At 37.3% G+C, this 15,070-nt stretch overlaps 1 protein-coding gene across 4 annotated transcripts in view; it reads left to right on the top strand.

Annotated features, from left to right (window-relative positions):
* The first annotated feature begins 928 nt into the window (after positions 1-928).
* Positions 929-15,070, top strand: part of LOC139810457 (xaa-Pro aminopeptidase 1) — a 32,131-nt gene continuing 17,989 nt past the window's right edge. For 3 of the 4 annotated variants that reach the window (XM_071774010.1, XM_071774009.1, XM_071774011.1), the window contains exon 1: positions 929-1,565. In XM_071774010.1, coding sequence (XP_071630111.1) covers positions 1,520-1,565 — 46 coding nt within the window. In that variant the 5' untranslated portion in view covers positions 929-1,519. Of the gene's footprint in view, positions 1,566-11,972; positions 12,505-15,070 lie in introns of those variants that run through there. The other variant, XM_071774012.1, reaches the window with a different exon arrangement.

Consider the following 15,070-nt stretch of genomic DNA (forward strand, 5'->3'; position numbering starts at 1 on the left):
AAGCGTAATTTTAAATATAATAAAAAATTATATCTTGGGAAATTATCACCGATTGCGTTATTTAAAAGCAATGCTGCATCGAGATTTATTTATCGATCGTGAAATAATACACAGGCCAGCATTCATAGTCACATCTTATATTTAAGATCGTCTTAAGTTTATCTTTATATAGATACTGAACGACTCGTTTCATTGGCCACGGAATATCTAAAGATAAATTTAAGACGATCTTATAGGTATATGAGATCTGTGTGTGTGAGACTGTGAATATCGGTCATAATCTCCTAAATTACCATCCTTTAACGAATTCTCATAATAATACCTTATTAAGTAGATTTTTATTAACCAAATGATTACTCGGAAAACTTAAGATCGCCTGTAAATTTAGAATAACTCCATTTTTACTGATTAATTTCAAAATGTATTTAAAAAATTATTTTTAAAGCATTGAGTCGCTGTCAATTCATCTCATTCTGCGCGATATATTACTGGTCAATAATTAAAATGTATATTGTTTATTGAATTAAAGTAAGATTCACATTTTTGATAACGCGAATTGTAACAAAGCAAACAATTTTGCTTCTGTAGCTGTGCAATCTATAAAATTTTTCATTTCTTTGATAAATGTATGGCAGCTATAACTGGTACTGGTATAGTGTAAATAAGAAATTGAAATTTAATTAACCACTGCAGCATTTATAAAATTTGCGAATTCTCTATTTCACTTATTTATCTTCGAGATACATTTTATTAATATCTTTCCGTCAGTAATACTGCTTTCCACTTTATGTTATAATCCTGCCGAAGCATATAAAAAATACTGTGAATTTTCAAAGAGGCACTACCACCTCCGTAGCTGTACTTGGCGGTCTAGCGGGAAGAAGTGAGGAGGAGGAAGAGACAGAAAATTAGAGTCGGGCGCGATCAGTCTCCCTCGTGTCGCGCATCGCTTCGAAAGCGTTTACATTCGGTAACCGCGGCACGGATAATGTCTAATCGCGAATGTTTCTGTATTAATCACTTCGAATCAATTTGACTTTTTATTTGTGATCAAGAGATTTCCCGCTCGAAAACACTTCACGCGGCAAGAACGGCGTTTTTCGTGTCAATTTCGTGAAAAACTAACAGACCGATGGAAATGATCAATGATCCAGTTTAATTTATATAAAATATAAAGTACAATAAAAGAAAATTCGCCGGAAAAGAATAAATTAAGAATTGGATTAAGAATTGCCTGCGATTTTGGCTGCAAAATTGGCTCCCGATTGCATGGCATACAGCTGATATAACGAGACCGGAAGAGTACACCATTACTTCGGTGTGCCGCGGCAAACAGTCTTCACTGTTCTCCAGCACCGGTCTTCCTCGGTACAACCAACGCTATTTACTGAAGTGCGGTCTAAATATAGATAAGAACGCGTGTTTTTGATGTGTTAAATCGCGTCGCTCTTTTTATCCCAATTCAACGTGCCGCCGAGATCGAGGTTTACGCACCAGCGCTATCGGAGATTTTCATACCATGAAGAAGTTTGTCTTCCGAATTCTTCTTACGTCTTGCATTCTAGGTAAGTCTCTGCTAACTGATTTCGTATAGTTGCGCCAACAGTTTCGCTCGAATAAATTAGTAAATTTTAAATACATTTTGCTGTTTGAATAAAAAAAGATAAACAAAGCTAAAAACATTACATTTTCGGGACCTCTGAACAAATTTAGAAGTCGACACTTCTTTCGAAAGCGTTAGGTCCTAAAATTTACAGTGCAACGCCAACAAAAACATTTGCTAGACAGGCATGTGTAAAATTGCACGACTGATGCAATAAGAAAACGCGGCGGCGTACCATATCATGTTTCAAAATTAGCTTAATTATATTTAATGATTTATCTTTTGCTTATTTTTTTAAGTTAACGCTTTTCATAAAATGTTATGATTGATCACCTTGTGGCTTTTTGACTCGTTACTTACTGATTGCACCGCATGATCCTCATGCACACACTTCATTTAATATTATAGATCCACCCTTCGTAATCCATCACAGTCTACATAAAAATTTGACACGTGGCGAGTTGTAACAGGAAATTACCGCGAGACTGCAGTCTCGCGAATCTGTTAACCAATTTATCCCTCCGTCTCTTCCAAGTTATTTTAATCTATATGAAACAAAGATTATTGTTTCCACGTGACAGTATAATAGTCGGTGACAGAATTGATTATCATGTTTTAATATCACTGTTAAATATTAAAGGATGAAATTTGAACCAGTACCTTAAGTTAAATAACATTTTGTTATTTTTAACTACCGTGTATATCAAAATTTATTATTTTAACACACAAAACAATATTATTTTAACTCCATTTTAGTTAAATTAATTTGTTTTTATTCGTTATTTAACACATATATATTTTGCATTTTTTTTAATGAATAAATGCGAGACCTATTAACACGTTAGCTATTTTGTATGACGTGTGTTTACGCTTGTTTCAATCACAACCGGAAGTTATTAACGAGTTAAGTTCAATGTATCCTTTATGAGTGTCATAAACGGCTGCAACACTCCCTAACTTCCCTTGAGGCCGGCATAATAATATTTTACGATCATGTCGTTTAACGTCACTATTGTTTTATTACTTCCGGATTCATTAACAGTAACATTACATATCACATGCATAATTTATGCTCTTTGTGTTAGTAATATGAATAATTTATCATAATACATAAAAGATCATAACTTTAAGAATAATATGTAAAAATAAACATCCCAATGCAATTGTTTTACTAATATTCTATAAATGAGAAGCGAATCAGAATACAAGCGTAGACTTAGCAAAAATGTCGCGCGTAACTATCCCGTCACTAGTTTATATTTATACACGTCGTCGTCATCTATCTAGAAAAAGCTTCTCCAATGAAGCACAGATACAGATCATCTTCCACGTCATTGCCAAAATTTTAAATAAACCATGATACATCGATGATAAGATTTTTAAAAAGGGTCACGCTTCAGCAAAATAATCTTCCCCATATAAATATAAGTGCTTTTTTTTACTCTAATGGAAACCTTGTACTGTCATATAAAATACAATAATTTGTTCTACGCAATATAGAAAAGAGTTTTTTTGCATCATATAGAAAATATTTGAAAAAAATCGCGAAAAATTAGCAATGCGATGCCAAGATTACAGATGAAATCCTCGCGACGATAATCTCCTGACTGTCCTGTGAAATTCAAATCGAAATATCGGATATCACGTTTACGGTATCCAAAAATGTAATTTCGTCGGCGTCGATACGCGGCCCACATGCGTGAATAGATTCAGTCGCGCGAATTTCTTCGCATAACATATAGCACCTAACCGCACGCGTCGCGTAACATAATAAACGCTGGAATCTGGCTGCGGTGAACGTACCCCAGACGAGAGAACTCAGGTTGGCCTATAAATAACGAAACTTTGCGGTCGCGCCGGCGCTTGAAGTTTAGTCGTTCGAAAATTGCCAGGTCAGCCGTAAAACCCATCACACCCGCGACTTTTCCCGCCGTTTATCCCACCGCGAACGAAACAATTATCCGCGCAGATAAACAGCCCGTAAAAGTCCGTATTAATTGCCCCTGGATAAAAAAATGTATTTCCCACGTGACTTTTGCCTCGAGAACGCACATCAAGCCGAGCTGTCGCGTTAAGCGGAGGTCGGATTATCAATGATCTACCCGTTTTGAACGCAATTAAAGTTACATAGTAACGGCTCTGTGTCTTTCGGTAGATGTACACGCCTTAGGTTCCTTCTTAGGTTGAATTCGCCAATTTAATCGTGTTATTTAACTAAAACTCGAGCCGAGCAAGACCAAAGCGTCGTTTCATCCACGATTTTTTCGCACTGTTTCTCTTAAATCTCCTTTCTACGGTTTCCACGGTTTCCATTAGAGAAACGAGCGCGCGATCGTACAAAGTTCGGTTTATCTCAATCGGTTTGGAGGAAGAGCGAGGCGATGCAAGTTGGAGCGGAAATTGATGCGATCGCCGATACTTCCGGATACTTCCGGATCGTAAAGTAACGATTTCGTCTCTCGCCACGCCGCGCCGGTTCAACGGAGCCTGTTTACGCGCGCGGATACCTCGCTCGCTCCGCGAATATATACGATGGTGGCTAACTGCGAGCGAGCTGCAAACTCCGTGCCAAACTATGCGGAGTCGGCGTACCAGAGATTCCTCTCGCAAACGCGAAAGATAACGGTCGATAATTTCGACGCTTCCCAAGCACTGCTAAATTATGTTTGCGAATTCCGCGCCTCGGACCCAGAAATTTAGCTCCAACTCTCCTCGATTTAAATAAAGTCGGGAAAAAAGGAAAAGGTAAAATCACGAGTCTTTCCGCGCTACTCGAATTTTTTAAATTATATAATGCGACAATTTAACATTTCATTCACCGCCGATACGATGCCCCGTCTTTTCGTCGTTCTCCTCCTCCTCCTCTTCCTCTTCTGTAGCTCCTCGTCGCTGCTTATCGTTGCTGCTCGTTTATAGCACTCACACAGTATGACGTGACACTCACGAAAATACGATTAACTATGATTATTCGCGCACCAATTACCGAAATATGTCAATCATGTGGCATTTTCCCGGCTGCGGCGTTTGAATTTTCGGGCGATTGAACAGGTGCGCGAATTGTGAAGTTGAAATTTAAAAATCCACGGAATGTGTAATCCGGAAATGCGGCCGCACGGCCGACCGCTTCGTATGGCGACAGATTTCGATCGAGCAACCTTCGCGCATTACGCATTTTAAACAAATCACTGACGTGAAAACGCCGAATTTATGTTATACGATTGACAAATATTAAAAATATTAAAAATTCGAAAATGGTATCGGCAACTTTTACTTTGATATCGCGTGATACGGTGCAATTAATAGGAACGATTTAATGATTTATTAAGACGCGATGGACTGTCCAAAAATACACAAGCAATCAAAATTCAATATTGCACGCATACTGCGTACATATTAAATCCCGTGAAATACACATGTTATTGGTCAATACACGGCTTTTCTTTATTCGATCGCTCGACCCAGAGGGAGATTCGTATCGTCTCTCAATCAGAAAATAGCGATCAAATTACATTAATCAGCAGAACGTCGAGAGATTTCGAGTTCCTTTAAATACGAAATGAACAAATATATAAGTCTTGTCTATATACGCTCGCAATTCGTTAATTCTAGAGACTAATTAATTCGCAAACTAATTTTAATTAATTATTTATGGAAAATGATTCCATTTCGGAAGAGTAACGATAATAGGCCTGTTCGTTTTAACTGAACTTGTTGCACGGTTCATCTTTCTTCTTTTTCTTTTCACATTGGAGAGAAAAAGAATAAAAGATAAACTGTGCAAGAAGTTCAGCTAAAACAAACAGGCCTATTGTGACACGAGGAGCGGCTTGCACCGTACTTGCTTTCCCGAGCCTCGCTAAGCGAATGATAACGAACCCACGAATAATAGCGCGGCGACCTTGTGTAAACACAAAACGCCGTACGAGCGCGCGTCGTCCAAGGCCTCACGCAGAGCGGTTCATTACTTTCCCGTTTGAATCGCGGCGCACGAATAATGATCTTATTTTTCGTTTTTCCACGCCCGCGTTGAAACGCGTTACGATATGTGTCATAGTGCCCAATGTGCGCATCTCTGCGTGTTCAATCAATCAAATATACCTGCTTCTTCAATACATTCTATGACACGTTGTTGCTTAATGAAATTAAAAAATTTTAATTATTTTAAACGCGCGTTATGCAGTAACGCATCGTGTCACGGCTTATCGAATCTATTATCGGGAATAAAGAAACATGTCACTAAATGATAATGTTAACGTATAATATTTAATTACGTTTATACTCGTGTGGGGTGTAAAATACACTCCAACCTTAGAAGTTTATTCAACAAGTTAAACTTTTCGTCAACCAAATGCTACACAAATAGTTTAACGATTAAATAAGAACCTTTGCACTTATATCTTTACCTCTATATACAGAATATTATTCAATCTTTATTTAATTGCAAATCGTCAAAGAGACACGTACGCTCTATAACGCACGACAATGTGTGAATGGAAGCTGAAAGCAAACCATTAATGACTATTTACTTGTTAGAAGTAACGTTGTAATAAGGAACAAATATAATCGAACTTGCTAACCGCTCGCCCAAGTCTTGTCACGCGAATGACGAAGGCGCGCAGCGGGCCTGCGTATATATGTAACCCATCGCTGTAATCAAAACAACGTCAAGGCCATACCACTCGATTGTTCAGTTCATCTCGAAATATTAAAACGTTTTATAAAATAGATTTATCCCGAATTTTCTGTTCTCTGCGTTTCGAATTAATCGTCACCGAACGTTCAACGCAATTATGGCCAATAATTTCCGTAATCTTCGCGATTCATATATGTTACTCCGCCACTTTCGAGAGCCAAACTAATTAGATTTGACTCGGCGGAAAGTTTGAAGCGCATTGCTAGATTATATTCGAAACAATTCCGACAATTATTGTCCGTAAATATCGCAATGAAATTAAACAATCGTTCGTAATTCTTTTTCTCCAGCGTTTCGATTTGAATAAATAAATTGCGCAAAATTCCTTTCGAAATACCGTCGTTTTAATATAAATTGTCAATCACGGAAATTAGGTAATAAATAAATTGATATTTGTTAAACAAATTAGCGTGTTCGTACTCTTCTGAATACTTCTCGCGATCGCGCGAAAATTTTTAAACGCGATGCAAAGATTTTGAATGCAACCATCGTTAAAAGTTAAAATGATCTATCGTCCATAAATACATACTTCGGCGACTTAATTTAATTATTTCGATGGTGCGACAAAATTATTTTTAGATCTGTATCTAGCTAAATTTTTAGATACTTGAGCAAAACCGTTCTTTCCGTGTATCACAATTTATAAATCTAATTAATGTATCCTTTTATTCTTTGAGAAAAAGAAAGGAAAGATCGTAACTCGACTAATATTGATGAAAATAAGTCAATCATAAGTGACGCAACGAATCACACTTGCTTTTTATTTGAAGATTTTCGGGACTTTACGAATAACATTCGTAATTATGAACTTTGCGCAGTTAACACACTTTGTAATCATAAGCCTGCACATTTGTGTTAGTTATTTGCTGTGAAAAATTACTGATTGTACCGTTTCACAAAACGCACAGTAAGAAAAGCATGTAGAATTATCTAAACAACAAGTGTAAAAATCATACGATTTATGATAGAATATACAGGTACATTTTCGTTAATCGTGCATGATTTTTGAACCTGTCGTTCGTGTAATACTGTAATTAGATATATATTCCCTTTTATTAGCGCGCGAGAGTAACGGAAACATTTATGTCTTCCTCGTCCGGGGGAGTTAAGGAGACGGAGACGCCTGTCCTTCTCGCAAACGCGTTTTCTACCGTTCGACACTCCGTCTCCACTCGTCATGCGGTCCAGTTTTATGTTAATGAGTGGCAAATTATCGGAAAAGAGGCTGCCTGATGTAGCAGGCTACCATACTGCGATGGAGGTTGGCAGGACCTCTCACTCTCTCCCTCCTTTCGGCTTTCCTCGTCTCCGTTTCTCGCAATCGCAACGGTACTTTTGTCTCTTTTCGCTCCACAGTGCTATCTCACTCGGAATCCGATGAATGAGCGTGTATCCAACATCTGTCGGGGCGTGCTTATGGTTATCGCGGGACGTGCCGCCGAACGCGGACGCCGCGAAACGGCGGTGACATCGACTATCGGCGATCAATGCGAAATTGACGAGCGCTGCGGCTCCCGATCGAACGGCTTCCTCCTTCCGCGGCTTTCCGTTCCTTCCCATGATCCACATTCATTTATCGTATTATATAGAATAAAGAATTTCACACTAACAATCATTTTTATATGCATGTTGGTTTAATAGCTTTATGATAACAAAATTCATGCTACTGATAAGCATTACGTATGTTCGACTTTTTTCGGAAGCAAGCATAAAAATCCGTGTAAGGATAAAAAATCTCAATATTTTCTTTAAATCTTAATTTCAAACTTAATGAAGTTTAAAGTAGATTCTTAAACATTAAAAACTGGCAATCATAATACTTAATACATCTAGAAACAAGTTTATAAATATTACAATAATTTCATATCCAAATTATCTGAAATAATTATTATCCGATTATTCAAATCTATAGATATTCAAATTACTTGAATAATTTAAATTTTAACATTGAAAGAGTCAAATCTGCGAATTCGTAAACTCAAATATGAGCTAAAAAATTCAAAAATATTTTACATGTACTTATCAATAATCAATATTGTATCCAAATTTGTAAAAAATTGGATAGAAAATTACTTCTCAGGTAAATCTTTATTAATACGAATATCGATTTTTATGTCAACCTTTTGTGTTTTAAAAAGAAAATTTTAAAAAAGAGAAATTTTTATAAAACGGTATATAGATTACTACTATAAATGATTGTTAATAACGTTATCGACACGTAATAAAAGTCATTTTAATAAAATTAATATACTGCACATCGCAATAATGTAATGTATAATGAAATAATAACACAATTGAATCAGTACTTATTTTATATTTTAATAGTCGTTCTAATTTATAATAATAATTTTCACATGTCAATACAGTTCTAAGGTCTTATAACATCCCGAAGTTGCTTCTCGACGGAGAAGCTCAAATAGTGGAGCGTTCGCATAGAGCTTACTCAGCATACCAGAGAGATACTGAAATCGATATTCGACATTCCACAAAATTACTCTTATATTTTGTCAGTTGAAGCACAATAGAGCTTTAATCCATTTTTTAAACTTTAAATTTTACGATCGACTAAATTAAATTTATATCAATTTTTACTTTTATTCTTTCAAAAGTGACTTAACGATTAAACTCTTCAATTGTGAATTTAAGCGGCCTCTCTTCAGAAAATACAATATGACTTCCAAGTTGTAATTGATGAAAAATAAAAGTGTCTATTTCTTTTCATTCTTATATACAAAAGTATTTTTTCATTGATAAATTATGAAAAACAAGAAAAAAAAAGAAAAGCCACAAATTAATTTTTTGGTGATATTAGTTCAAACTACAATAAAACAATGTTTGATTTGAATCAATATATGATAGATTTGACAATATAGTGATTATTAAAAATGTTGTCAAACTTCAGTCATAGCAAATGAAAACTTATATATCAAGTTTTAGAAAAATTATAAGTAATCTAGTAATATTCTCATCCCTTCTAAAATTGTTTTCAATTATACGAATCTTATACAGCTGCTATAGTATATCTACATGAAAAACAGCACGTATACAAAAATAAAACCTTGTTTTACTACCTTTCTCATAACTTCTTATCTAGTTTTTGAAATCTACTACTTTTAATATTTTGATATTATCAAATCTTACACATATATGTACGTAATATAAAATTTTATATTATATCTCCTGAATATCAAAAAAAAATCGGACAAAAAGGGATTCATTTCTCGCGGAGCAAACGATTGCAGCGTTCATTAGCCATGCACGCACCGTTAAGCTCGATCTCTCCTTGAGGGGGAAAAAGAGAGAGACCTTGCACTGCCTCTCCATATACAAAGACCCGTCGCGTTGCGTCGCATAGCATCGCATCGCGTCGCGGCAGGTATAGCATTTAGACATTCTGCCGCGCTGGCCTAAGCTCGCTTAGCTCCTCTAGCAACCTTCTCGACTAGTCTGTTCCCCGGCTGATTCTAAACCGTGATTTACCAATGCGTGCCAGATAAACTGATGCTGGTTCACGGTCTACGCGCTACTCCTAATCCGCTTTTCTAATCTACATGCACAGCCGAAGTGTTCGACACGTAGTCTTGTCTGTGTAGATATGGCTATTTGCGCGTGTATATGTGTATAGTTTCCATGTGTCTCAGATCTCCTCACGCTCTTCGGCTCTTTCGTTCCAGCATCATTGCTGGACTGTCAGGTTTATGTTGGATTTAATACTCGGCTGAATTATCAATCTTTATATCTATTGAATGTAACAATTTTTCTTTATGAGTTTTTTCAACTTTTCAATTTATCTATTATTCAACTGTTTGTTGTTAGTAACGTGTTGATTTTTTACTTGACTCTGCGATAATATTGTTAACTTTGTATTTTTCATTTTAAAAATGATAACGTCTCTTTAATCTTCAAGTTTACCTAAAATTATACTCTCTTCAATTAAATTTATTAACAACAACTTATTTGCAACAAACAACTTGAATAAAGTTCAATGTCTAAACGCAGGAACGCAATGGTAACTTTATTATTCTTCTCTTATACCGTATATCAATACTATTTAATGCGACTTATATGACTTCTTTATTTAATTATATCTTTATAATTAAATATATATTTAATGCAAAGATTAGAAATATAAAACAATGTCAAAAATAGTTTGATGTAAACTGAAATAACAGACTTTGAGATAATATAAACTGGATAAATGTCTGTAAAGATCCCAAGCAAGATAAAGAAAGAATGGCCGATGGCATTAGGAAAAGAAAATGTGTAAAATTTTTAATAAACGCACTTATACATTGTTTCGCATTTTTAATCAACAGAAATTGTTGAACTGGTTTTGCTAAGTGAAATCTTCGTAACGTAAATGAAGAAATCGGAATACGTTACGGAATTCGGCTTTACGTTAGCAGCCTTTCGCGTCGCCATATTCCGAAACATGTTTCAACCCCCGAAAGTTGGCCCACTGTCCCCTAAAGGGGTCAATGAAAGAAACGCCTGCGTATATAGGCCTATGTCGTTCAACCCCTCGCGCCTCGTGTTCTCCTGTTGCTCTGCATGTTTTTTCTTTGTTCAGCGCTTCAGCATTTACCAAGTATTATTATTACGAACGTGCCCGCGTGATGCGTGCGACGCGACGGACGCGGACGTGCCGCATGAACGAGCGAAGTCGCGTCGCGCGTATCCGTACGTACATACATATGTGCATGAATCAGGTACGGTGGAAGGAAGCGTGACACATCCTGCAACCCTAATAATGCGTGTGTGCATACGGTGACGTAATACGTCTGGCACGCGCAGCGGCTGCGTATACAGAACCTCGAGAATAACGTAACGTCGTCAGTATAGGCACCCGTCTTTTGAGCATATACGTTGCTGTAATTAATAACAACAACACAAAAGCTTTTTCATATTAATATAGGCCGGTTGTTCCAACCTATTGGTAAACTAACTAATAGTTAAATCATATATGTGTCTTTGTTTTTCCTTTAAATAAAACAAGGATAGACATATGATTTAACTATTAGTTAGTTTATCAATAAATTGGAACAACCGCCGGCCCTAAGTTATTCAAAATAAATTCCTGCTAAAACAAAAATGTAATCATTCTCTGGTATTCTAATTTTTTTATTTTAATGTGTCTAACACTCTAACAATAAGCTCAATGGTCAATCAAAAACTTAACAAATTTTATAACTGTTGAGAGTTAATTCAGAAATAAATAAAGCTATGCTTAACAGATAAATTGAAAACATTCTCTGGTTCGAATAAGTAATTTCAATTTACTTGTCTGAATGACTGTGTGTGTAAAAGTAATAAGAAGAAGAATAAAAAAATAATTAAAAGGATAATTTTTGCACTGTTCTCTGTACAAAAAAGTAAAGTTTGAAGAAATGAGAAAAAAATTGCTCATATATATATATAACCACATATAAATATAATAATTGTACATAAAATGTGATTATATATAATTATATATGCAATATTGTATGATAAAATCGCAATTTTATTTTTTGTGAAAAACAATGCAAAAATTATTTTTCTAATTATTTTCCAATTATTCTTTTTATTATTTTTCTTATACATACAAACAGATATTATACAATATAAAGAAAATATACATGAACATATTTTATACGTGTAATTATATATGAAAAATGTTTTATTCTCGAATAGATTATCGCTTCTTCAGCTATTATACATATATTATATTTATTCCGGTTTATCACAAGCGTCCTACTTCCGACAGGCTCAATAAAGAGTGTCGCGAAACAGATAACAACAAAAGCGTTATACCTTCGTCGTTCTCGGCGCCTCGGATTCGCGTATGCGCCGACTACGCGCGCGAAGCATCTCGAGGATGCTGGTTGTTTATGCGTCCCGTGCACAGTTGGACCGCAGTCAGGCTTCGGCCTCGGTCCAAAAAGGAATAAAGGAGGAGCTGAAGGAGCGCGAGCCGGAGATCATGCTTCCCCGATAACCGATGTACGCGCAGTAGTGCGTAAAGCGAAGCAGTTTTCGCGCGAGCGTGTTGTGCCTATGGCCTATGGGGGAAACGCGTGCCCGCGTGCGTGCGTGCGTTACGCACGTGCCTACATACGCGCGTCGGCCGGCATGGGCGGCATGGCCATGCATGCGCGATGCCAGGCCGCTGCATACGACGAGGAGGAATCCTCGGGCCCTTCGAACACTCCCTGTAGGGGCTGATGCCTTGGTAAGGCCACGCATCGCCCCCCAGGCCCTTTATACCCTTTACATCAACGTCCTTGCGTCAATGTAAGACAAAGCGGCCGCGAATACCTTCTAAATTCACTTACGGACAAACGAGAGTAGATTATATTTTATTTTATTGATCGCGCGCGTTGCCGTCTGCCCGTTTCCATTGATAAAGTCCTTGCGGAAGTACTTGAATATCCAAAAAAAACTCGACAAGAATTAAATACAATATTTATTAGCAGCATTGTCTCCTAAAATTCAGAAGAGATGATAGTAAAACTGAAATTTGTGACGCATGAATTCTCGAAATATCTTCGAATCAATATCACAGTTAAAATTGGGGCCATACTCTATTTTTGTGAAAGGCCGAGGTCCACCTTCCTCGGTTTTACCTTGATTCTTATGAAACGTTCGTAGAGATATCAAAGAATAGCGCGTGAAACTCGCTACGAAAAGATCAACAAATGATGCATCAAGTAACATTTCGCGTGACGGTGGGCTCGCGTGGGCAAGCGTGCCACAATGTGCAAACGTTACGTAACATCGCTTACGTAAATTACTATTAGGGGTCTCAATGTACGACCGTTTCGCGAATGTGCCGATAAATCACGCGAGCACTCTTGCGAGCATCGAACGAACACGTATGTTATTAACCCGCGCATAAACACACTTGTAAATCTTACACAATCCATATTGCCGTCTCGTCGCGTTTTCACGTTTGCCAAGTTCCGTTATGCTCGAATTCGCGCGTTGACGCTGAAAATCAATCGCGAGAGAATCTTGCGAACATATGATCGTACTGTTAGCTCTCTACAGCAACTATTGTTAGAAACGTAGCCATCAAGTTTGACGACTAATTACAATTACACCTCTCTATTACATTCACCAGGAGAAATTCCTTAAAAAATATAGAGAAAAATCTTCATCGAGAAATCCGTCGTTAAAATCCCCCGTGATAAAAAATGAAAGTGACTTGCTCAAAGACACTTCATTTGCAGAACCTTACTCATCAATGTATTCTTAGCTTAAATGAAAAAAGCTAAAAGTAAGGTAAAACGGTTAATTGTATCGAAGTGTGAATAAACCTGCGTGTCTTTTTTATTCTTTTTTTTACGCGAAAGACACGAGATACGTTTCTCTCGCCGAGACTCGGCGGTTTCGCTGGGCCCGAGCGTCGGCGACGATACTACTCCCACACCTCCGACCTCCTGTGCGCTATGCGACCCTGGTAAAAATTCTCGTTCTCTATTGTTCCACCCTAATTAATGTCCCCACTCGCGCTCGAGCGCGAACGACACTGGAGCGCGAACGCTCCTCCTTCTGTCCGGGATGCGATCCCCCTTGCGCGTTCATACGGCCCTGCTACGTCGCGCTGTCACTTATCCAATATCTGTAAACAAAAAATGGTCAGCTCGTCGGTGGGAGTAAGATGAATGACTCGTACCCGATGCATACGTGCAAACGTAAATGCACTGTGAATTTATACAAGTGTGCCAGAATGTATTTTTGGCGCACGCAAATCAGCACGTGTGTAACATCGACCGGTGAAGAGTCCCTTGTCATCTAATTAATCTGTAATTCCCCGTGTGACAATGACGTCATGAAGTAACATAATACTGATGAAGCATTGAATAAAGCGTAAGAAAACATTACCGATATTAACATACGTATCTTAAGAGAACAAGTTTTTCTCTTTCCCCTAAGGATAAAAATAGTACAAATTGATATATTTTTAAACGGTAAAACGGTAATTTCATATTTCAAGCAAGCCTTAGAATCCTCGATCTTAATTTTAATGACGGATTCTTTAACCACGCGGGAGTCGATTTTTTTAAATCAAAATATCGCGATACAAGTGTAAGTATGAGTGATAAACAGTTAAAAATCGAGACCTTTGCGCAACTCAACGAAAAACGAGGTAGATATAATGAATAAATAAGATAATCTTTTATATAATTCGTTTAATCTCAATTCAGCTGGTTTCATCGTGAACTTCGTAATACGAACGCGATTGTTTGCCAGCCGATTGACTTACGAGCCGATATCGCGATGGAAATTCGCGCGCGATGGCCGCAGGTCGCGTTTTTTTAACACAAAATGTCGCATCGTGTACCAGGTTACTATGTCGGGCGCCGAGTTCCGTTTACAAATGTAACGCGACCGGGTTTTCGCCAATGCGCCTTCGTTGCAGCTTCTGTTTTCCTGTGTAATTGCAAACTATCGCTTGTTTACAGCAAATTGTTGCTACCCCTCCGTGCCGTTGTAACGGCAATTAAAAAAATTTTTTTTTTTTTTACGGCCGCGCACGAGCCCGACTCGCGCGCGCTTCGCCCGTAATTTTGCAAGATGTCTTCCTCCCCCCGATTGAAGATTGTCCCGTCGTTCTGTTTAGCTTTGCAATTTGCAAATTTAAAAGAAATACTATAATATTGCTATTTTACAGATACAGATATACAGAGATATTATAAATCAAATAGTAAAACTATTTTAAGATACGCAAAATACAACTTACACGCGATTCAACGGGTTTTACGGTTTAATTTCTTTCAACGTTTAAGAATATG

This window comes from Temnothorax longispinosus, chromosome 3, assembly GCF_030848805.1.
Source record: "Temnothorax longispinosus isolate EJ_2023e chromosome 3, Tlon_JGU_v1, whole genome shotgun sequence".
Classification (NCBI taxonomy): domain Eukaryota; kingdom Metazoa; phylum Arthropoda; class Insecta; order Hymenoptera; family Formicidae; genus Temnothorax; species Temnothorax longispinosus.